This window comes from Ahaetulla prasina, chromosome 2 (assembly GCF_028640845.1).
Source record: "Ahaetulla prasina isolate Xishuangbanna chromosome 2, ASM2864084v1, whole genome shotgun sequence".
Taxonomy (NCBI): domain Eukaryota; kingdom Metazoa; phylum Chordata; class Lepidosauria; order Squamata; family Colubridae; genus Ahaetulla; species Ahaetulla prasina.
The window spans coordinates 136,477,589-136,503,099 of record NC_080540.1 but is presented as its reverse complement, the minus strand read 5'-3'; the positions used below and the strand labels follow the sequence as shown (position 1 = coordinate 136,503,099).

Here is a 25,511-nt window from a genome sequence, read left to right as displayed (position 1 = left end):
CTATTTTCCAAATCCTCAGTTTGTTGCAGATCCCATTATTAAGTGCTAAATGGAAGCTGTCTACAGCCCAAGGGTAGTGATAGACCACAAACACAGTTAAATTGCAATAAAGATCCGATTGATCGCAACACAGGAAGAACGGTGTGGGGGGAGGCAAATGCTAGAGAAATCATAATAACCAATTATTCTTCTATTTTCTTGAATCTATCTCACAACCAAACCAGACTCATCTTGGTCAATAATACCCCAAGATTCAGTTGTAATGAACAGCCTTCCCCACTCCTGATTTTCGGGCATCAGATTGGTTTTTTAAAAAAATAGTCTGTATTATTTTTCAGGTTTAAAGGATTTCCTCCTTAAATCTGCATAATTTGGAACCCTGAAATATCGTCCCAAATTGGTATATAACTAAAAGCCCATCAATTCTATTATGGTCTACTAGACATCCATTCCTGTCATTCAGATTAAACTAGATTATCTCTGTTGGGTTTTCCATTTGTTGGTTAGGCTGCATCTTTCATCTTCAGCAGCAGCAGCAGCAGTATCCATGGAAACAGGATACTGAGATAGATGCTCCATGTGAGCTAACATTTCTCATATTCTATTGCACTTCCAAACAAAAGTGGACAGCTATAGATGACTGCAGGTTACAAGCAGAACCATTCTGGTGCTCTAGCAAGCATTTTGCCTACAGTTGTCCTCCTCTTGACCAACAAAATGCCACGGTAAATTCAGCAGATCAGACAATCTGCAATCATCCCACTACCAATGGCACCCAGGACCTGCTAATATGATGTCACAAACCCTGAAAAGCTTCATGCACCCTTCTGCTCTCACACCTCTTCCTGCAAGCTCCGGGAGCGGGTAATAGCCAGGTCCTTCTCTTGAAGGGCACTGCTGTAGCGCAAAGAGAGCCCATAAAGTTCATCTTTAAGCTTGAGGGCCTCATGGAAGTGAGCACTGAGTTCCCTCTTCATCCGGTTACACTCCGTTTCAATGCCCCGCAGGCTTTCAGCCTCAGCTTCCAGCTGGGCAGTGTTTTCCTTGAGTCTGCGGCAGTGTTGAAGCAGGGACACCTTCTGGCGTTTCTCCTGGCTTAGCTCCTCTTGCAGGCTGCTAACTGCTTTGGCCAAGCATTCTGTCAACTGGGAACTTTCAATCAGATCTAGAGAAAAGAAGAACAACCTTATGGAGATTCACAGTCATCCAACCATTATGGTTGTCCCAAAAGTGCTTTTTCAAGAGGCAGCTGGACTTTGTTTTTTCCTTGAAGATGTTTCGCTTCCCATCCAAGAAGCTTCTTCAGTTCTAAAGTCAGAACTGAAGAAGCTTCTTGGATGAGAAGTAAAACATCTTCAAGAAAAAAGAAAAAATCCAATTGCCTTTTGAAAAAGCACCTTGGGGACAAAATGCTTAGGCCTTTTTCAACACCCAGACCTGAACACCATAAAGCTTCTACTTCAATCAGCAGAACGACAGCATTAAGGTATCAAAGGCTCGGCTATGTATTATTATTATTATTTGCTGCTCGCTGAGACTATATTGTGCGTGTATCGAGGAAAAACTGGTAAGTGAAGAAGAGATACCATTCTGAATTATCTCCCCTGGGGAATTAAATATTGACAATCAAACCAGACCCAGCTTGGTGAATCAACTCTCAGATTGCCACAAAGTGATTAGTGGAGCTTACAGTTTCATCTGTTTTGCCTAGAAAAACAACGCAGGTAAGAATGGGTGAGGTAGGAAGGATGGGAAAAGCTCACCGCTAAAATTGTTGTGGTCTATGGAAGGCTCCAAACCAGTAATGAGCACATAAATATCAGGATTGTGAAGTTTCAAGCTTTCCAGAAAAGCAAGAGCCCCATTTTTCCCACGGGATTTCAAGAGATCCAGCATGTGGCCTATAAGAGAGTAGGAAGATCAATAATGTAAAATGATGAGAACTAAAAGTCCCACAGCCTAAAGTTACCCAGGCAGAGAAACCTAAAGGGCATATGCCATATAGTTCACCCTTTCTCCAGGAGTAACACTAATTTAATAATATTTGAACAAACTTACTTGCAAATCTTCTTTGGTTTCACTAAAAGCACTATCTTTTAAGTGCAGTGTTGTTACCCTATATGTCTTAACCTGTAAATAAAGAACAAGCTTGCCACTTAAATTGGAATACTTCTCCATTTACCTGTGATGGAGCTATAATGTTATAAATTTTGTACGTAGTATAATCTAATTTATCAGATGGACTAGATTCCATAGAGTTCTACTATACCTGTCTGAGGAAATAATTTCTCTGTCTCTTTCTCTCTCCCCTCCCTTCACACCCCTCCTCCCAGATCGAATCAGTGCTACTTTAGATAGAATGAGGTGGCTCTTTCTGATACCAGATTTTGGGTAGCTGCAAAACATTAATTTGTGATATTTATATTGTGAGGAATAGGAAGGGCAAGGAATTTATTGCCCGATGTCCCAAAATAATTTGGCTAGCTTTGGCTACTATGCATCAACTTCTTGGTGCCCTTTGACAGAGTAGTGCTGGAGCCAAGCTATAATGCCACTGGGCATCACAAGTCTTTATAACTGTTTCTCCATTGGCTAAAGCTTTTCTCTGCTCTGGACATGTTACAGTACCATACACCACACTGCCATAAACTGTTGTGGTCTGCCAGCAGCCTGGGGAGCTGGCAGCGGAGTCGGACAGTGAGGAGGCTGGGGTGGACAATGGGCCAGTCCTGGAGTCAGGTGAAGGCCCGGACGAGGACTCTGCATCAAAGGCAGAGATGGGACCAGGGCCATCTGGGAGCAATGCATGGACTCTGGAGCCTCCAGAGGTGGACAGCAGAAAGGGAGAGGAACAGAAGGAGCCTGTTCCTAGTGCATGCATGTAAAGAGCTGCCAGAAGGCAAGAGCAGCTGAAGAAAAAAGGACGACTCAGGAGTAAGGCCAGGAGATGATTGGCCCCTCCCATAAGGCTTAAAAGAGCAGCAATGGCTCTTGGGTTCTTTGTAGGAAAGCAACATTACTGCAATTGTTTCTTATCTCCTGTTTCTGAACTTCGTGAGGTTCTTGCCAAGAAAAACCTTTGGCAGGTTGCCAAAGAAGACAAACGTTTGTGATAAGGCTGAAGGACTTTTTCTGAAGGACTTTGTTTTGGATTTAATTTGGACTCAGCTGTTCTAATAAAATATGTTTGTTTAGGACTGATTGTGTCTGGTAACAACTACTTGGGCCTAGGTCACAACATAAACATTCCAATACAGTATCCAGGGTGCTTACCGACTCTCATGGCTCTATTTGTGAACTGGGGGCTGTGCAAGATTTCTTCCTCATCCAATTGACCCAGCACTTTGGCCTGCCGTAAATAGGGGGTAAGACGACTGGGGGAGACGCCCCTCACAATTCTGTAACGATGGCCCTCCACCATCTCCCATAAGCGATCTTCATCCATATCCCGAAGTTCTTGATCAACGAGGCTGGGATCATCTACTCCTGTCTCCCCCATAATGGAAACCTAAAAGGATAAGCGATGTTGATAGTTTTTGGAAGCCAGTAATGAAAGAGCAACTGTACTTCATAAAATCTGTCTTTGATTCTACACTGACATGAAGCACGGCAGAAATTAAATCCTAAAGGAAGTGGCAAAACACTTTAGCTTTTAAAATGTTTTAAAATCTTGCTGTTTTATCCAAATTACATTATTTCCGCTCCATTTTATTTCTGGTCTGACTGTAGTTACTGATCTTTGCTACATTAGATTGCACTGTATTACTATTGCTTTGGTTTTAAATTGTATTGTTCTATTTTTAAATAATCATACAATGCCTATAGAAACTTTTTAACCGATAATTTAATTGATTGATCACTTTAAGGTTAAAAATGAACTGTTGAGATCTAGATTGGGTTCTCTCTATTTCAAATCTGTTACTGTTAGTTATTACTCAAAATAACATAGTCTATAGTCAGAGCTCTATCTATTCTTTGCATGTGCATACGTGTATAAAATACAAATACAGCTCCATAAATACATACATGCATAATAAAATAACAAAGTGAACCTTGGTGCAAAATTCTATATTCCAAAAATTATTTCTTTTTTGTCTCTAGCATCAAGAGTTCAGTTAGCATAAATGGTCAGAATATGATAATTTGATGAGTTGAGACTCCCTGATTTATCTTCTCCCAAGGCAATGGAAACCCTTTTATTCCAGACAGCATTTAGCTTGGCTGCCTTTCCCAGATTTTATTTAAAAATATTAAACAAAAAATACTTTTATTTAAAAAACAATATGTTTTAATTAGTCTTGCACAGTGATCTTCCAATGTTTGCTGTCAGTAGTTTGCTTTTAATGAGGGAGGGTTGGAAAGGCCAAAGGCACCTCTTAAGGAAGAGGATGCTTAGCCAGGAGTAAAGCCCTCTACTGAACATCACATAGACCAGGGGTATCAAACTCAAGGCCCTTTGGCCGGATCTGGCATATGGGATGCTTAGATCTGGCCTGTGGGGCCGTCCTGGAAACAGAAAAGGACCAGCCTGTGGTGCCACTGCCAGCGAAAATGGAGCTGGGGAGGGCTGCCCTCCCCAGCTCCGTTTTCATTGGCAGAGAGTTGGAGGAGGCCGTTGCAGTCAAAAATGGAGCTTGGGAGCATGTTTTCACTGGCACAGTACTCAGGCCACCACAGGCACAGGCAATGACACAAGTGACACTGAGCTGGCCATGCCCACCCTGGCCATGCCCAGCCCGGCCCCTGAGGTCAAACACAACCCTAGTGCAGCCCTCAATGAAATTGAGTTCGACACCCCTGGCATAGTCAAATCAGTAGTGGGTTTCAAATCCCGTTGCTACCGGTTTGCTCGTGAGTGCACGTACCCTTGCACGTATGACGCTTCTGCACATGGTTCACCCGATCCAGAGTGAACCAGTAGCAACCCACCACTGAGACAAATGTCTGGCTACAGATCTAAATGACTGAACAAGTTCATAACATGGGAATTAAGCCTTCAGACATTCAATCCCGTAATTTGGAATTCTAGCTCTTCAGTAATTTAGAGGTGAGATTACAGGTACAGGTAATCCTCGATTTACGACCATAATTGAGCCTGACATTTCTGTTGTGGAGACATTTGTTAAGTGTGTTTTACCTCATTTTACGACCTTCCTTGCTTCAGATGTTAAGTGAATTACTGTAGTTGTTAAGTTAGTAACATGGTTAAGTGATCCTGGCTTGCCTATTGACTTTGCTGGCCACACGGTTGCAAAAAGTGATCACATGACCCTGGGACACTGTCACTGTCATAAGTATGCGTCTGTTGCCAAGCACCTGAGTTTTGATCACGTGATCATGGGGATGCTGCAATCGTCGTAAGTGTGAAAAATGATCATAAGTCACTTTTTTTCAGTAACATTGTCACTTGGAATGGTCACTAAATGAACTCTTGTAAGTTGAGAACTACCTGTAGTCCTTGACTAAGGGCAACAATTGATACCAAAACTTCTGTTGCTAAACAAGGCTTAATTAAGTTAGTTAGTTAAGCAAGGTTAAGTGAGTTTTGCCCCATTTAGAACTTTTCTGGCCACAGTTGTTAAGTGAATCACTGTAGCTGTTAAGTTAGAATCACAGTTATTCAATGAATCTGGCTTCCCCATTGACTTTGCTTGTCCAAAGGTTGCAAAAGGTGATCAGATGACCCAGGACCACTACAACCATCATAAATAAATAAAGGGCCGGAATAGCTCAGGCTGTTAGAAGCCTGTTATTAGAACACAGCTGCCTGCAATTACTGCAGGTTCAAGTCCCACCAGGCCCAAGGTTGACTCAGCCTTCCATCCTTTATAAGGTAGGTAAAATGAGGACCCAGATTGTTGGGGGGGCAATAAGTTGACTTTGTAAATATACAAATAGAATGAGACTATTGCCTTATACACTGTAAGCCGCCCTGAGTCTTCGGAGAAGGGCGGGGTATAAATGTAAATAAATAAATAAAAATGAGTCAGTTGCCAAGTGTCCGAATTTTTAATTGGGATCCTGCAACGGTCATAAGTATGAAAAACGGTTGTAAGCCCCTTTTTTCCCAGTGGCACTGTAACTTTGAACAGCCATTAAACAAATGGTTCTAAGTCAAAGGCTACCTGTAGTTGGATAAAACAAGAGCAGTAATAAACTGTAGGAGATGAAATCTATCAGGTTACAATATTTTAAGCCTCCTTTTTTCTCACTGTATTTATTGTAGTTATATTCTGTTAGGATGACAAACACAATCTTCTCCCAACTATAACCTTACAGCAACTTTGTGAAGTATGATAGCCAAAGAGATGAACTTTTGTATATGTAGAGATTTAAAACTAGGATCATTCACTCCTAACTCAACATCGTACGAATGACCACCCAGGTTTTCTAGACATCCCTATTAAAGTCTTGAACGGCATCAGAGGAGACTATTGTTCTGGCTCAGTACTTTGAAACCCTGAACAAACTACTACTTCAACCTCACTTTGCCCTTGGGCTCAATTTCAAATAATCGAGTTACAAATCCTCTCACTAAAGACCTAGGAGCCCTTTCCTCCACCTTCAGGCCAGTCTTCCCGCTGGCTGGTCAAGCTGAAAGCAAAAGCAGAGACACCCCCCCTCGCTCGTCTTACCTGTTCCTGTTGATCAGCAGACTTAAACGTTGTTGTGGGCATGTTGTCACAGCATGTCTTAGAGGGAAACTGATTTTTGAGCAGCAGCTGACAAACTGGTTTTTCGGGAGGGCTAGTTCTGCCTGCCTGGGATATTTTCTTTATCCAATACAAGTCCTTCCTTTTGGCTCAGGGCCAAGCCAAAAGTGGAGCAGACGTATACACCTTTATTGTAACATCCAAAGATCTCTTTGGCTTGGGAGATAACCAGTCCTCTCTTGGTTTTAGCCAAAGAGAAAAATAATCACACAACCGAAGATTAACGCCATGGTGACTCAATTCTCGAGGCAACACATAAAGACAGCCACTGCTTTCTTATCTGTAAATGGAATAGCAAGTACAGAGGTTTCTATTTAACAATGATCACAATTTTATTTATTTATTTATTTATTTATTTATTTATTTATTTTATTTGTCATAACAATATATATAAGCATCACACAAAAGATTTATAGTATATAAACATATATATGAGGAAATATAAGGAGGTATAAGCATATATATATATATATGAGAAGAAAAAAAGAAAAACAATAGGACAGGAACGGTAGGCACATTTGTGCTCTTATGCACGCCCCTTATGGTCCTCTTAGGAATTGGGTGAGGTCAATAGTAGAAAGTTTTTGGTTAAAGCTTTTGGGATTATGGGAAGAGACCACAGAGTCAGGTAAAGTGTTCCAAGCTCTGATGATTCTGTTACAGAAGTCATATTTTCTGCAATCTAGATTAAAGCGGTTAACATTAAGTTTAAATCTGTTGGTTGCTCTTGTATTATTGCAATTAAAGCTGAATTAGTCTTTAACAGGAACGACATTACAGCAGATGATTCTATGAGTTAAACTTAGGTCTTGTCTAAGGCGACAGAGTTCCAAGTTTTCTAAGCCTTGGATTTCAAGTCTGGTGGGATAAGGTATTTTGTTGTTTTCAGAGGAGTGGAGAACTCTTCTTGTAAAATATTTCTGGACACGTTCAATTGTATTGATGTCAGAAATGTGGTATGGGTTCCAGACAGGCGAGCTGTATTCAAGGATTGGCCTAGCAAATGTTTTATATGCTCTGGTTAGTAGTATAGTGTTTTTGGAAAAGAAGCTACGCAAGATTAGGTTTACAACTCTTAGAGCCTTTTTTGCTATGTAGTTGCAGTGGGCTTTGGCACTTAGATCATTTGATATGAAAACTCCAAGGTCTTTCACAGGATGGGGGTCATCTGTAAGGTAATGTCCATCAAGCATGTACTTAGTGTCTGGGTTCTTTTTTCCAATATGTAATACTGAGCATTTGCTGATTGAGATTTGGAGTTGCCAAGTTTTAGACCAAGCAGTTAGATGATCAAGGTCTTTTTGAATGGTAGATGTATTGTCAGTGGTGTTAAATAGTTTGACATCGTCAGCAAAAAGAACACAATTACTTGAGATATGGTCACAAAGATCATTTATGTATAGTATGAAGAGTGTTGGTCCAAGAACGCTGCCTTGAGGAACGCCACTCTTGACAGGAACAGGATTTGATAGAGCATTGCCAATTTTGACCAACTGTTGTCAATGGCCAAAATGTCTGAGTAGGATGCTTCCATGAAAATAACATGGCGAAATCCATGGTTCACACGGTCCTGTAAGTTTATTTGCAACATGTGCAAACATTTGCTGCTTCTTAGCTCAGCATGGAGCCTAGTCTGATTGAATGTTAAAATCAGAATGTCCTGAGAGTTTTCTTGAGGGTTGGGAAGGGAAGGGACCAGAGGTGGGTTTCATCAGGTTCTGACCAGTTCTGGAGAACCGGTAGCAGAAATTTTGAGTAGTTCAGAGAACCGGTAGTAAAAATTCTGACTGCTCCTGCCCCCATCCATTCTCTGCCTCCCAAGTCCCAGCTGATCAGGAGGAAATGGGGATTTTGCAGTATCCTTCCCAGTGGTGGGATTCAGCCACTTCGTACCAGTTCGGGAGAACCGGTTGTTAACTTTCTGAGCAGTTTGGTGAACTGGTTGTTGGAAGAAATCATTAGAGCAGAGAACCGGATGTTAAATTATTTGAATCCCAACACTGATCCTTCCCCTGGATTGAGGAAGGAATGGAGATTTTACAGTATCTTTCCCCTGCCATGCCCACCAAGCAATGCCACACCCACCAAGCCACACCCACAGAACCGGTAGTAAAAAGTGTTGAAATTCACCACTGGAAGGGATTAATTACAATTTCATTCTTATAAAAATATAGCAAGCACAACAGTAAATATTATGGATAATAAGCCCTATATTTAAATCAATAGAAATAGAATGGGAGTGTCTTCTAACGTTAACAGATTAAAATACTGCTAAACAAGTGAAACAGAAATATGCATTTCAGAAACAAGAGGAACTCTTTCTCCAAATCAAAAATAAGTTATTTATTTAGACTTGGATGAAATTAAAAAAATGTTAGTTCTACTCAGACATAGTATTCCATTGTTTGTTGTAGCTTATAACAATGCTTCCCAAACTGTGCCTTCCTCTTGAGTTAAATTACAACGCCTATCATCTCCAGGCTTCAATACTCAGAAGTATCGTCATCTGAAGCACCTTGAAGACACTAGTTTGATTATTTTTATCTTAAAAGTATGGAAAGAATTGATTTTGTATAGTAATAAAAAACACTTATTTAAGGCATTCTTACTAGCCATTGAGTTCAATGACTGGACACGAAAAGTATCGTGTTGTAAATTTTACTTAAGCTTTTGAAGAAAAGAGCAATAGAAAACTAAATTTCGTACCTTGGTGCGTAAATGTACAACACAGACTGTTGCTTATGATACTTAGGCTGTTGGCAAAAAGGAAGCATTTTTTCATATAGTTTTATGCAATGGCAATGGTCATAGTTAATTATTTATTTATTGCCACCCATCTTATGACCAACTCCGGGCGGCTCTCAATCAAAACTTTCATCAGCATAAAAATCTGCTGATGTATAAACATATTAAAAACATTAAAAAGTTGGGTATCTATCTGGTTAGTTAGGCCTGCAAAGACTTAGACCTGTTCGTGGATTACCGGCTGTTAAATATAATGTTCATGATGATAAAAATTGAAACTGAAGATCCATACATCTTGGTGTCAGATGACAAAATGCAAACTGATTAAATAAGTAAAAGAATCCACTACAGTGGTGGGTTGCTCCCGGTTCTGTCTGGTTCTTTAGAACTGGTAGTAAAAGTGGCAGGAGGCTCCACCTAACTGGCTGGACATCATAATTGACATCTTTGCATGTGTAGAAGTGCGCACGCAAGCGCGAGTGAAACAAGTGCGCATGTGTGCTCCCATTGCAAACCAGTAGTAAAGATAAGTAGAACCCACCACTGATCCACTACTTGTCTTTTTGTCAAAATGTCTCCCTCAAAGGAAATAGTTATAAGTTTCCCTAGCCTAGAGAATATAAAAAGAGACCAGTTTTTCTTAAATGTATTGGATTTTGCAGACATCTAAAGAAAGGCCTGAAATAACACTAAACTTTAATTGTTTAAGCTTTCTAATCTGTTAGGAAGGCAGTGAATAAACTTTTTTTTTTTTTTGCTCATCAATGGAAAAATATGCTGAAAACCTTTTAATGGAAATTTAAGGAAGAAAGACAGGATGGTTAATTCTTCCTTCCTCTGAAATTTCACCCTCATCTACAGAGAAGTTGAGTTTCCATTAATTAATTTAATACTTCTGGGCAGCCAAATCTTGGAGAAAGTCTATGCCTAGTATCACCTCTAATTCTTATTTTTACTTCTGAAACACTTCCTAGTAACATCAGCTTAATTTCATAACCAAGACAACAATTGCAAAATAACATTAACTGCAACTATTTGGTAGATGGAACAGGGTTGAATTTCTAAGAGCTGAGGTCCAGGTTGGGGAAGTTAGACTTGACTTCAGACTTGACCTTAGCAGCTTGTTGCTGTGTGCAGGACAGCCAGAAGAGTGTATAAATGCATCGCATCCTCTGAGCTGGTACTTAAAATCTTTGCATCTTAGCATACTTAGGACAATACAAGCCTCTGCAGCAGGAAGAACAGAAGAAAATGAAAGGAGATTTTAATATAAAATATAATGTTAACTAACACCTTAAATTATAAGGATTGTGATGGATATTTCTAGACTTTTTAATAAGCAGAGAAATATCCACCATAAGCATTAAGTTGATGCGTTCGTTCATATCCTGAGAAAGACATGGGGTACTTCACCCATCATCAAATGGACCAAAAAGGAGGACATGCACAGTCTGAAGAACTTACTGTCTACATTCCGATGACTTTCAAGGATGAATTTGAACTTTTTGGAAGAGATCATAAAGCAGAAAAACATGTTTCTTTGTGGGAGGACCAAGGATATGGTTCAAGTGAAAACATGGGTCCCTCGATCTGCTTTCACAAACCTACCATAAAGCAACCTATTCAAGCTTCTGAGTTGAACAGCAGGGTTCTCCAGCAGCAAAGTTGCAGGATGCTTGTGTCAGAAATGTTTTTGATGTTAGAATTAGGTCTTCTGATTTAGTACAGGTAGCCCTTGACTGATAACCTTTCATTTAGTGAGCATTTGAAGTTACAGTGGCACTGAAAAAAGTGATTGATGACCGTTTTTCATATGACCTGTTGCAGCATCCCAACCTGATCAGAATTTGGGTGCTTGGCACCTGGCATGTATTTATGACTGTTGCAATTTTCCAGGGTCATGTGATTAGCTTTGGCGATCGTCTGCCAAGCAAAGTCGATGGGGAAGCCAGATTCACTTAACAACCATGCTACTAACTTAACAACTGCACTGATTCACTTAACAACTGTGGCAAGGAAGGTTGTAAAATGGGGCAACACTCACTTAACTCTTTCACTTAGCAATGGAAATGTTGGGCTAGGCTATGGTTGTAAATCAAGGACTAACTGTATAAGGTACTTCTTTTTTTGTCTTTATGACCCATTATTTGACAGATAAAAATTCATCACTGTGTCCCTCTGTGTCAGTAACAGATCCTGGTTCGGACCGGATCGCCCAATCTGGTAGCGATGGCAATGGGTGGTTCGGAGAACCAGTAGCAAAAATGCCCAGCTAAGCCGCCCCCATACCCAGCTGAACTGCACGATCATCAAAGGTTTTTTTTTTTACTTTTAAAAGCATTTTTTCTTTGGCCGAAAAAATGCTTTTAAAAGGCCAAAGAGGTTGTAAAAAGATGCTTTTAAAAGATTCTAACGATCCCAGCTGAGTTGCCTGATCATCAAAGACTTTTTTTTCTTTTAAAGGCAAAAAAATGCTTTTAAAAGAAAACAAATGAGTCTGACGATCAGGCAACTCAGCTGGGATCATCAGAAGAGCCTTTTAAAAGCATTTTTTTACAACTTCTTCAGCCAAAGAGGTTGTAGAAAAAATGCTTTTAAAAGTAAAAAAAAAAAGTTGGCCACGCCCACCCAGTCACATTAACCCCCCCACACACCAAGCCTCGCCCACAGAATTGGTAGTAACAAATTTTACATTTCACCACTGTAGTAGACCCCAATTTTCTGTGACGAAATGTGACTTGCTTTGCTAACAGCTACTCCAGTTATTCAAGCGGAAGAAGCAGCTCATGAGACTTGCAGAGCCAGTCAGAGAGGTCTCACCTGGGTTGGTAGGAAAAGGCGGATCAAGTTACATTACTGGAAAATCCATGATTGCAGACAGGCAAGGGGAAAAAAAACCCTACGAGGTGCAATTCCAAAGCTTGGGAGAGGAAATGACAGAACAGCTTTTTTTTTTAATAATGTACTAAAAATAGTCTCAAAGAATCCAGGGCGAAATATTCATGCTTAACTATGAACTTCTCCTGAACACTGAAGTACAATGGTGTTCCATAACACCTGGTTCTGAAATGCTTCTCTTCAATTCCAGATCAGAAAAAAGAATTTCTAGCAATCTAGATTTAATGAATTCTGGAATTAAAAAGAGATCCTTGGGCCAAGTCGTGTCTTAATTTATTCCATGCAGGCAGGCAGGCAGGCAGGCAGGCAGGCAGGCAGGATATTATACTTTCAGCAATAATGTCATAGGTAAATTGTATGATTTTTCTATTTGCTAGGGGACAGGATAGTATTTTTTATGATAACAACTACTTTGGAACAAAACTGATGGTTAAAACATTGCACATGTAACTCCTGCTGTCATTTTCAATCCGGAGATTTGCTGCATAAATTAAACCAGTGTTTCTTAGATGTGTGAACTTCAACTCCTAGATGTCCCAAAAGTGCTTTTTCAAGAGGCAACTGGGCTTTCTGTTTTTTCTTTGAAGACGTTTCGCTTCTTGTCCAAGCAGCTTTTTCACCTTTGAAGAAGCTTCTTGGATGAGAAGCGAAATGTCTTCACAGAAAAAAAAAGAAAGTCCAACTGCCTCTTGAAAAAGCACTTTTGAGACAACCATGATCCGGATGACTGAGAATCTCCATAGAAAATTCAACTCCTAGAATTCCCCAGCCAGCATGCTGAGTTAAGCAATTAAGAGGACAACTTGTACGTTGACTCATTCCCTTCTCTATCCTGAACCACTCCCTTTCTTCAGGCTCAATTCCTAAGAGATTCAATAATTCACGTCCTTCAAAACAAGCTAGTGTTCTGGCATTCCCATTAGCGATGTACTTCACATTCTAACATCTTCTGGTCAGTACAGAGGTTGATCTTTATTGTAGTCAACGTAGCAAAGGTAAATCTGCTTCTTATACTCATTCTATCGCCATTGTCCATTTTGTTCGTGCCTGTTCATTTAGCGTTTGTCTCTCCATTTTGTATGCTCCCTTGTCAGCCTTTAAACAAGACTTTCCTTGGATAAGAAATCAGTGTAGCTCTAGTAATTTGGACTAGAAGGAGAGAATGCCAGATTTCTCCACCTATAACACGCAGCTTCATTCTGTATTTATAAACACAAACCTTTCCACAGACTGTTTCCTAATATGATTTGATTGCTTATTTTTTCCCTATGACTATCATTGAGTGTTGTGCCTTACGATTTTTGATGAATGTATCTTTTCTTTTATGTACACTGTGAGCATATGCACCAAGACAAATCCCTTGGGTGTCCAATCACACTTGGCCAATAAAGAATTCTATTCTATTCAATAGTGCTGCCTGTGCTTTGAATTTATTAAACTTAGTCCATCTCTTACAGTAGCCACAACTCTTTTCAGATTTCAGTAGAAGCCTGAAAAACAACAGGCTTTTTTGATGAATTAATAACTAAAACATGCTGGGGTCTATTTAAGATATGACACATTTTTTTCTAAATATTTTCAAAGTGCACCTGGTCTTATCTTTGATGCTTTGATTTCTCCTGTTGCTTTAAAAAGTGCAATGGGGCAATTCATTAGGTGTTTTGTTACTGAACAGCTGATTTCTTGTCCGAGATGTCAGTTTTTAGAGTAAATTCCTAAATCTCTTTATAAATGTTTCCATCATCCTTTAATCCAGTTTGTAAAAATCCTTTTTACTCCGTAACCTTTGCACCCTTTAGGCCTCTTTCATGATTACCCTTAAGAATTTCCACTGTAGTTGTAATGTTTCTTATTTATTTATGTAAAACTTTTGCATAGCGTGCTATCTGGCAGCTTCCAGTCAAGAATAAAGCAACATATACATAATAAAAACAAGAAACAATAAAACCAGTAACTCCAAAACATAAAAACCTGGCACATTCCCCCCACCGGGATGTGGGGCCGGGATAGCTCAGGCAGTAGAGAAGCCTGTTATTAGAACACAGAGCCTGCAATTACTGCAGGTTCGAGCTCGGCCCAAGGTTGACTCAGCCTTCCACCCTTTATAAGGTAGGTAAAATGAGGACCCAGATTGTTGGGGGGGCAATAAGTTGACTTTGTAAAAAAAAAAAATATACAAATAGAATGAGACTATTGCCTTATACATTGTAAGCCGCCCTGAGTCTTCGGAGAAGGGCGGGGTATAAATGTAAACAAACAAACAAACAAACACCGCACCCCCATGCAACCAACATACTCTGTTCCACTCTAACCTCACTTCCCCGTTGGGGAAGAACTATGTCTTAAGTACTCTTCTTTTTACATTTTCTTTTTATATTTATTCCTGTTGACATTCTTGAGAAGAATACCTTTAACTCTTTCTTGCTTGACTGTGGAAGTCTGTCTTCAGTCACTATTACATTCTTCTAGCTGCCCAGTTGTTTCATCCTTTGTTTTTTTGCCTGGCTATAACAATTGATTGTTCTGAAAGCCACTTGAGTTGTTTTTTTCTCTTTGAAATGTTGGGATTTTTTTGGGGGGTTCAGTTATTCAATATCTATTCAGTTATTGCAGGGGTCTCCAATCTTGGTCCCTTTAAGCCAGTGGTTCTCAACCTTTACAGTGCTGAGACCCCTTTAATACAATTCCCCACGATGTGGCGACCCCAACCATAAAATTATTTTTGTTTTGAATTTATCGCGCCTGAAGCCGTATTGGCTAGCGATCTGAACTGCTTGCGATTGCCTTGAGGATGGAGGCATTAAAGTGGAGACTCCTCCCCTATTAAGTTTATCACGCCTGAAGCCAGATTAGGCTAGCGATTGGGAGTGATTGCAGCTGGCTTGAGAGAGAGACATCAGAGCAAAGACTTCTCTCTTTTTTAATTCATCGCGCCTGCAGCCGAATTCAGATAGCGATTTGAAGAGCCTGCAGCTGGCTTGTGGAGTCAACCATTGGTGCGCAATTCTTCGACTCGCAAGTATACTTCCCATATTTCCGATGGTCTTAGGCGACCCCTGGCAAATCGTCATTCGACCCCCAACGGGGTCGCGACCCACAGGTTGAGAACCGCTGCTTTAAGACTTGTGGACTTCAACTCCCAGAATCCTGGGAACTCTGGGAGTTGAAGTCCACAAATCTTAAAGGGACCAAGGTTGGAGACCCCTGAGTTATTGCAATGTACCTTGGCTCTTCTCATAGCAATTCATGTTCTTTCTCGTACAAATTAGACACATGGTAGCTGTTACAGTCAGACTATAAGATCAATGTACACTGCTCAAAAAAATAAAGGGAACACTTAAACAACACAATGTAACTCCAAGTCAATCACACTTCTGTGAAATCAAACTGTCCACTTAGGTAGCAACACTGACTGACATTCAATTCCACATGCTGTTGTGCACATGGAATAGACAACAGGTGGAAAGCATAGGCAGTTAGCAAGACATCCCCAATAAAGGAGTGGTTCTGCAGGTGGTGACCACAGACCACTTCTCAGTTCCTATGCTTTCTGGCAGATGATTTGGTCACTTTTGAATGCTGGCGGTGCTGTCACTCTAGTGGTATGTGACTCTAGTGAGACGGAATCTACAACCCTCACAAGTGGCTCAGGTAGTGCAGCTCATCAAATGTGCATGTGGCTGCTCAAACGCTCAAAAACAGACTCCATGAGGGTGGTATGAGGCCCCGACGTCCACAGGTGGGGGTTGTGCTTATAGCCCAACACCATGCAGGACATTTGGCATTTGTCAGAGAATACCAAGATTGGCAACTTCGCCACTGGCACCCTGTGCTCTTCACAGATGAAAGCAGGTTCACACTGAGCACATGTGATAGACGTGACAGGGTCTGGAGACACCATGGGGAACGTTCTGCCGCCTGCAACATCCTCCAGCATGACTGGTTTGGCAGTGGGTCAGTAATGGTGTGGGGTGGCATTTCTTTAGGGGGCCGCACAGCCCTCCATGTGCTCGCCAGAGGTAGCCTGACTGCCATTAGGTATCAGGATGAGATCCTCAGACCCCTTGTGAGAACATATGCTGGTGAGGTTGGCCCTGGGTTCCTCCTAATACAAGACAATGCTAGACCTCATGTTGCTGGAGTGTGTCAGCAGTTCCTGCAAGACAACAGCACTGATGCTATGGACTGGCCCGCCCATTCCCCAGACCTGAATCCAACTGAGCACATCTGGGATATCATATCTCGCTCCATCCATCAACGCCATGTTGCACCACAGACTGTCCAGGGGTTGGGGGATGCTTTAGTCCAGGTGTGGAAGGAGATCCCTCGGGAGACCATCCGCCGCCTCTTCAGGAGCATGCCCAGGCGTTGTAGGGAGGTCATACAGGCATGTGGAGGCCACACGACTACTGAGCCTCATTTTGACTTGTTTTACGGACATTACATCAAAGTTGGATCAGCCTGTAGTGTCGTTTTCCACTTTAATTTTGAGTGTAACTCCAAATCCAGACCTCCATGGGTTCCTCAATTTGATTTCCATTGATAATTTTTGTGCGATTGTGTTGTCAGCACATTCAACTACTGTGCATTGTGTTGTTTAAGTGTTCCCTTTATTTTTTGAGCAGTGTACATTGTGTTGTTTAAGTGTTCCCTTTATTTTTTTGAGCAGTTCATATTCTCCATAGCCTATTTTTTGACACACCTTTTTCTTTAATGTTCTATGTTTTACCTGAATATTTGAAACCAGCAATTCATGGTATGTTTTACAATACAAATCTGGAAACTCAAAGCCAGTTGGATTGAACTTCCGGTTTGGCACCGTAGGTGATGGCGGTGATCTTTACGATCACCAACCTCTGGATTATGTGGAATCGCTAGGACAGCTTAAATCTGCTGTCCAGCGGTTCGGAAAACCCCCTCTTCGGGAGAAGGAGAAGGTGGTGGGCTGAGGGCAGAGGTTGGATTTCCCTAAAGCCCCTGAGAAACAAGGGGTTTGAAGGGTTAAGTTCCTCCAGTAACCCAAGTGCTCCAGATCCGAGGATTCTTCTGCTTTGGCGGAACCAATCACCACGACAAAACGCTGAGATTTATTTTGGACAATAAAGGATTATACCGGACAGAACGAAAGTGGGAGAACTTTATGCAAGTAGCCAAGCCGATTCCCCGATACTTTGTAACAAGCTTGAAAACAGTAAAAAAATGGAGGCGAATTGTTAACAAGTTAACGAGTGGAAAGCGAAAGTGATACTTTCAGCGTTTGCCGTCTGCAGTTGGTAATTTGCATGTTACTTGCTGTTTCTACTCTTTAACTCTTTGCTGCCTGCTGATAGAATCTAGGGGAGATTTTTAAATACTGCTTTAAAAGACTGTGTTTCTTAGAGGTTAAGAAGATTTAAAGTGAATATTAAGTTGGAAATAAATAAATAAATAATTTTATAGAAGATGGCAGCCAAACAATTAAAGTCTACTGTAACAAAGAGCTCTGGAACTTTATCAGCTGGTGCCTCTCCAGCTCATACAGCAGAGACTAGAACATTGAATTTAGAGGCGTTACAAGAGAACTTAAAAGGCTTTATAGAAGAAAAATTTAAAGTAATAACTGATGAGATGTCTGAAATGAAAGAGCAGATATCAGAAATTCAAGTGGGAAATAAAGAAGTTAAAGGAGGATTTGTAATGGCAGTACAAGTTTGGCAACGAATGTGATTTTATTGGAAGAGGAGGTTGAAGAAATTAAGCAACATAATTTAAAATTAGAAAATAAAATGGATGAATTTCAAAGTAAAATGGAAAAACAGAGGATGAAATAGTTTTGATACAATATAGAAATATGGAATTTGCTCTTAGAATTCGAGGTTTGAAAGAAAATAAGGAAGAGAATTTAAGGAAATTTTTCTGAAGTATTTGCTGAGATATTAGCAGCTCGTCCAGCAGATGTGGCTTATCAAATTGATAAAATATATCGTGAATTCTTGGATAGCAAGGCAAAAAAGTTGCCAAGGGATGTTGTTATTTATTTTACAAACAGAACAGTGAGAAATCAGATTTTGCAAGCTTCATATAAGGGGAGAAGATTCAGATTGCTGGTCAAGATATTTTGATATTAAAGGAAATTCCACCAAAATGTTAAGGGCTAGGAAGGAATTTGCCTTCCTGGTGAATGAACTTAAAAACATCAGATTGAATATAGATGGGATATTCCAACTGGTATAATAGTATATTATGCAGGAAAGTACATCGTTTCAATACGGTTGGAAAAGCAAGAGAATTTTATGTTGAGGTATTAAAAGTTGGAAGTCTTCCCCATTGGAAGCTAGAAGAAGGAGGCTGAAGTGAAGGAAAGAGAAGTGAAGCAGGTACAAGAACAGATTGTGATGGAAGAAGATTTATTACAAGTGTTGGAAATACCTACGACGGGTTTAGATTCAAAAGAACAAAGGCTGATAAGAGCTGCTGCTAAACGCAAGGAACAAGAGATGAAGGCACAACAACAACTGGCAACTACTACAACGGAAACAGTGGGAGGAGCAAGGCCTAAAGTAAAATGTGATCTGCGGTTGGTGTTCCAAAAGTTTCCTTGGCCGATAATGGCAATTAAACTATTATCTTGGAATGTTAATGGCCTGAATTCACCGAGAAGAGAAGGAAAGTATTTCATTATTTGAAACAATTTAAAATGACATTACCTGTTTACAAGAAACACATATTAGATCTTGCTAAATGTTGGAGATGCGATTGTGAAGATGCTACTTATTACCATATATGGTGGACTTGTAAAAAGTTAAAGCATTTTGGATTAAAGTATGGTGGATCATGCAGAATATTTTGAAAAGAAGATTAAGTTTACTCCGCAGTTCTTTCTACTAGGAATAATTATGGACTATACAGCTATAGAGACTAAATTGATTTTGAACTTAATAACAGTCGCAAGACTTTTGATTGCTCAGTATTGGAAGAAAGAAGAATTACCTACAATCAAGAATGGACACTCAAAGTATCAAATCTGGCAGAGATGACAAAATCTCCGCTTACTTGAAAGACTATACACTAGAAAAATATATTTTAGAATGGAAAATGTGGATTGATTGTATTCAAAATAAGTATCAGATAAAAAAATATCGAATAGCATATGAGTAAATTTAGGAAATATTTTGTATTAGATATATTTTTGAAGGAGAGGGGAATTGAGAGTGTGACTAAGTGTGGTGTGACTAGAGATTATAATTTAGGAATTATTTTGGATTATGATTGTTAGTTTTGATACCCTGCATTTTGTTCTGGGAAGTGGGGGTGGGGGTGGGGGTAAGGGGGAGGGGAATTGGGGGGTTGAGGGTAGAGAATGGAGTGATGGTTAATGTACAGGGATTATTGAAGAAATATAATTAATGTAGGGTCGGGTCTGCATAGTTACCATTTTAGAACGGTGAGGAGGGAGAAAAGAGAGAGTAGGAGGTAGGAAAGAGGAGAAGAGGAAGGAAGAGGGATAGTAGAGGGAGAAGGAAGGTGTAGGGTGGAGGGAGGAGCGGATGTAGATAAGAGAAGGAGAGGAAGGTTTGGAAAGTAAAAGAAGGTAGAAGAGGGAAGAGTGTTAAAAAGGGTGGTGGTGACTGGGCAAGCCTGACTAATTGTATATAACTGTACATTGGATGAATTATTTGATATGATTGTAAAAATAAAACTTTTAAAGAAAAAAAAAAAGCCAGTTGGATTGTGCTTCTCCATCTTCTGTTTCCTGTTTTATAATCTTTTTGATTCTATTGTTGTGCAACATTGATATTTACTTGATAGCCATTAATTTTGATATGATTTTGTCTCTTATTTTATTGTAGCTGAGTAGGTACTTAAATATGTCCTTTTTAGGTATCATGGCGGGTCCATTTTATGGGCTGAGCCACAAAACATCTAATAGCCTGAATTAAATTAGCCCATTCTGGTTCATAAACATTCCCTCATTCCTAGGACATCCAAAATAGCATACATCATATCCATTTTGACAATTTCAACTTTTCCTTGATTTTCCTATTCCACGTTCCAACTGAAAGAAGAAATTAGGAACTGTTCCTGCAGTATACAAACTCTTTTAATCAGTGCCAAAAGCACATTGCTTGCTTTAAAACAAATATATAAAACATACCAAATTGTCCAACCAATGAACTCTTTAGTTATTTTTTCTTAATATAACCATCTGACAAAAATGTTGTATTGTAAATTTTTGTAAGACTATATGGCATCTCATGTTATATCATTTCAACATAATTCTGTAGAACATTTTGTCTAACTCCTACATTAGATATCCTTGCATGATTTCGAACAGGAAGCAACTCTCAATTATGCAGTATAGGGAGAACACCAACTTCATTTGGAATAAGCCTCATTTCCAGGAAATGAATATTTCTGGACTCAAGTGCTTAAAAATTTATAGAAAGTAAGAAGGGAGGCCTTTGGAAGTGAAAGAAAAGGATGGAAGTGAAAGAAAAGCCAGAAAGGAATCAAGCAAATAAAAAAAAAAGGAAGCCATTCTATTCCTGGATTTTTCTATTCAGGCAAGTCAATAATTTGTCTAATTTGAATAGAGAAGAGGTTTCAAAGAGGCCTAGTCTTGGAACAACTCATTTTTCTGATGGAGAACTATGCTATTCCCTCAACAAAAGATTGCAACTGGGAAGCAGTCTATTGTCAAGAGAAAGAACTGCTTAAGCATTCTCCCCTGAGAACGTCTATCTGACACTGAGGAAAACTGGTCAAAATGTCTGGATCAAGGATCTTTTACAAATGGTTTTATATAAGTGTATAAGGCATTAGCACATAGACATGTTTGTCAAATTATTGTATCAATGCAGTAGCATGTAATCAGTACATTGGTTAGGACATTTGGTACTTTCATTTTTTCTACACTGAGATCTTTCCCCCACCCCTAATTTTATAAAATTACAGAATATAACCAATGGCACTTGAAGATCAGCCACTCTACTCCAACTCCTTGTGCATTTCTGGGAAATATTACAACATCCTTGACAGAAATTATTTATTCTTCTCTAGGAAGAGGAGGACATGACATTTGAAAAAATGTGATCATTCAAACCATTAGGGAATCTGGTCATGAAAGCTGGTAGCATCCAACCCAACCCAAATCTTGTTACATATCCAGCTTGGATAAAGAGCATAGGAGATCTCCTGCAGGCCCTAATAATCCTACTAGAACACCAGAGCAAAGGATCTTGTTCATCAAAGAATTTTTTTTCCCATTTACATTTCAGTGATGTTTATTCTTTCATTCAGATTGTTGTCTGTCCATCTTTTTTTACTTTTCAGGACCAAGTGATGACAAATTCCTTCCCCATCAGCAAAGAGAGCGGAATAGTAAGGACCTGAAGAAGTGACAAGGGAAGTTAGTTACAACTGCTCAAAACAGTATCCTGTCATCAATGTGAGAAACATTAGGCAGTAATATAATTTATGTGGCTATGAATGGCCCTAAAAAGCAGAGGAGAGAATGGAGCTTTAGATCAGGGGTCTCCAACCCTGTCAACTTTAAGAACTGTGGACTTCAACTCCCAGAATTCTGGGAGTTGAAGTCCACAGATCTTAGTTGTCAAGGTTGGAGACCCCTGCTTTAGATGGTGCACTGGTACTTCTTCAACACACCAATGCTGTTATCTGCACTGAATTACAAAGTTAATTGGGGTATCACAAACCATACACAAGCTCCTCCAATGTGAATTCTGCAAAGTTTCTTCATTAAATGTGTCCTCAGCAATTAATGGAAGTTATTGCTTAGTACATAAGAAAATCATCTATTACGGTAGTAATTACCTTACAAAACTAACCAAAAAAACATATCCAAATTGATGAACAAAAAGGAGGTGTGCAAACTCTTTTCATCTACATTTTGTATCATTTGAAATACAGGCAGTTCTCGACTAATGATCACAAATGAGCCCAAAATTTCTGTAGTTAAACAAGACAATTGTTAAGTGAGTTTTGATCCATTTCTTGCCACAGTTGTTAAATGAATCACTACAGCTGTTAAATTAGTAACATGCTTATTAAGTGAATCTGGCTTTCCCATAGATTTTGCTTGTCAGAAAGTTGCAAAAAGTGATCACATGATCCCGGGACACTGCAACCGTCATAAATATGAGTCAGTTGCCAACTGTCCAAATTTTGATCATATGATCATGGGGATGCTGCAACTGTTTTGTGAAAAACGGTCATAAGTAGCTTTTTTCAGTGCCACTGTATCTTTGAATAGTCACTAAACTAAACGAATGCTTGTAAATTGAAGACGTATTGGCCTGTTGCTAGCTGGGTGGGAAGTACAGAAAAAGATGCTGCATTAATGCTAGACACGGCAGCCCTTTCTAGGGCCGAGTCTCTAAAATCTTTGCAAGATACCACTGCAAGTTGTTACCCTGTTTCCCCCAAAATAAGACATCCCCTGATAATAAGCCCAATCGGGCTTTTGAGCTCATGGCAATAAGGCCAAGTGCTTATTTCAGGGTTCAAAAAAATATAAGACAGGGTCTTATTTTTGGGAAAACACGGTATTTATTTATTTGTGTTCAATTTCTATAACTGCCTAGCTCAATCAATGATTCTGGGCAGGTTACAATTCCAAAACCATAAAAACAATAAAAACAATTAAGAACGTTTTGAAAACAATAAATTATACTGATGAAATAATCCACGATTGTTGGGACTGGGTTCCCACGCAGAAACCTTCTGCAGTGCAAGCAACATACTTACCTTGGTGTCGGTGCGGTAAGAAAAATCCAAGACGGGGGTATCATTTGCTAGGACCCGCTGGGGAGGGCTGGAGACACCTAACACAAGCACCTGTATCAGAAGGAGCCCATCTATGTGGCTGCTGAGTCGCACAATCTCATTCACTAGCACACCCTGCAACAAGAAGAAAAGGAGATGCTGATGCAAGTAGTACAGCAATAGGCAACCTTCAGAGGTCAGGGGTCAAACTTTTGGAGAGGGCAAGGAACACAGTGGGTGAAACCACGATGCAAATTTGATGGAGTCATGATACTTAGATGCATATTAAATAATATCTAGATTTTTCTGAGCATTATCTATTTTGGGAAGTATCGCTGCATGATTTTTTTTCTCTGCCTTGTCATGGTGATGTGTGTCATCCTGCTGTAGTGCAGCCGAATACAACTTCCAGATTTGATGCGACATGGCACGGTAGTGAGATCCCATGCGGCCTTTCTCTTGGCTTTGCTTTTTTTCTATATAATTGGCAGTGCAAGAAAAACGCTTATAAGCAGCAAACAGTTAGATCCTCAAAGGATCAGGACAAGGGGAGAGGAATTTTTTTTTAAAAAAATGACGGGATTGAAATATAAGAGTAAGAAAAGGTTTGATTATTAACAACCAATAGTATATACTTCAAGTGCTTTGGAGGCCGAAAAAGTGGGCAAGGAGCACCTGTCTACAACCTCGTAAACCTGTCCATTTCCCTAGAACTGCACAGCAGCCGCAAAGACGGCTCTTACCAGTCATTGGAGATACAGGGCTGCATGTTTAGAGGGTGCCTGGTTAAGAATTATATTTAGAAAGAAACTTCTAGCTAAGAAATAATGTGTGATCTCAAATTTTATTTTCATGTTTTGGATAACATTGCTACAAGAGGGCACATTTATTAAGGTTGTTAAGGTGCTGTCTATGTGCCAATCAGTCTATCCTTGAAGAGAACTGATTCTGCCCACTGCCTTCCTAGCCAATCTCACCATAACTGATCAGTCTGCCCTTTAAAGCACAACCTGCAGCCCTCCACCCCTGTGGAACATCATCCCTGCATCGATAAGATTGGCCCTCACTTTGACGCTTCCACAAGATCCTGAAGACATGGCCCTGCCAGTGGGCTGGAGATCTCTGAGTGATATGGACCTCATCAAGTGGCTCATATGTTTGTTGTTGTCAGGGGGTGTTACTGGGTTTTTTTAAAATTATCGTTGTAAGCCGTCTGGAGTCACCAAGAGTGAGTTAGGCGGCAATATAAATTTTCTTAAATAAATAAATAAACAAACCCATGAAAGTCCTAAGAGCCTTTTCTGAAGTGAACATCAACTACTGGAAATCTTATCACTTGCACTTAATATACAGTATTTAATACCCAAAGCTCAACCACTCCTGACTTTCCTACTTTTTTCAGTGTGGCCAAGAGTACACCTGCCAAGATTCAAGTGTGGCCCTTGGCCACAAAAATGGTAAAAAAATAACCCCTGCTATTATTTGGGTCATAAGTCAGCTGTAGAAGAGCACCAACGAAAAGCAACTTGGCCAGTGGGAAAGCAATTCTTGTATCTAAATGGACTTAGAATGTCTACAGGGGTTTTCAGCATACTGTGCCTTGCCATCTCATCTACTGCCCTGCTATGACACTATTACGCAGATATGATAGGAAGGGAAACAAGGAACCTATGACCACAATTGAGATCAAAATTTCCATTGCAAAGCAAGACAGTTTTTAAGTGAGCTTTGCCCCCATTTTATGACTTTCCTTGCCACAGTTAAATGAATCACTGTAGTTGTTAAGTAAGTAACAGGGTTTTTAAGTGAATCTGGCTTCTCCGTTGACTTTGTTTGTCGGAAGATTGTAAAAGGTGATCACATGACCCAGGGACATTACAGTTGTCATAAATACGTCAAGTGTCCAAAATTTTGATCACATGACCCTGGGGGGATGCTGCAACAATTGTGTGAAAAACTGTCATAAATCACATTTTTCAGGGCCATTATAACTTTGGCCAGTAAATAAATGGTTGCAAGTCGAGAGCTATCTGTACGTGGAATAAATGGGGAATAACTGATTAAAATTTAATATGCTCTGCCTTGCGTAGTTTAGCTACCGAGGTCAAATGGGTCACTTCGAAACTCACATTTCTTGCCAGGAAGAAGATCTCTGTGTAATCACCCTTCTCAAAGGTCAGCAGCCCTTCACCATCATCCCAGAACAAATCCCCTCTGGCCACCCCTTCCAGTGTCAAAGCCACGATGAGAGTCATTCCATTTGAGCGGGACTCTGTGGTTGTGAGAGCAGGTTCCTGGACAGATTTGCAGCAGAGAAAGAAGCTCTATCAAAGCAGAAAGGCCTAAAAAGCCCTTAGAACAGGGGTCTTCAACCTTGGCCACATTAAGACT

The 25,511-nt window shown here is 40.0% G+C and overlaps 2 protein-coding genes across 7 annotated transcripts in view; both read right to left on the bottom strand.

Annotated features, from left to right (window-relative positions):
- The window catches only part of CARD14 (caspase recruitment domain family member 14), a 31,772-nt gene extending 25,014 nt beyond the window's left edge, over nt 1–6,758 (bottom strand). For 5 of the 6 annotated variants that reach the window (XM_058170857.1, XM_058170858.1, XM_058170860.1 and 2 more), the window contains exons 1-4: nt 6,636–6,757; nt 3,274–3,508; nt 1,764–1,901; nt 840–1,165 (exon numbers count right to left, since the gene is read on the bottom strand). In XM_058170857.1, coding sequence (XP_058026840.1) covers nt 840–1,165; nt 1,764–1,901; nt 3,274–3,508; nt 6,636–6,677 — 741 coding nt within the window. In that variant the 5' untranslated portion in view covers nt 6,678–6,757. Of the gene's footprint in view, nt 1–839; nt 1,166–1,763; nt 1,902–3,273; nt 3,509–6,635 lie in introns of all 6 variants that reach the window. The other variant, XM_058170862.1, reaches the window with a different exon arrangement.
- Nucleotides 6,759–21,367: 14,609 nt separating this feature from the next.
- The window catches only part of GAA (alpha glucosidase), a 33,899-nt gene continuing 29,755 nt past the window's right edge, over nt 21,368–25,511 (bottom strand). Inside the window, exons 18-20 of the mRNA XM_058170870.1 lie at nt 25,250–25,414; nt 23,103–23,255; nt 21,368–21,724 (exon numbers count right to left, since the gene is read on the bottom strand). Coding sequence (XP_058026853.1) covers nt 21,665–21,724; nt 23,103–23,255; nt 25,250–25,414 — 378 coding nt within the window. The 3' untranslated portion in view covers nt 21,368–21,664. The remainder of the gene's footprint in view (nt 21,725–23,102; nt 23,256–25,249; nt 25,415–25,511) is intronic.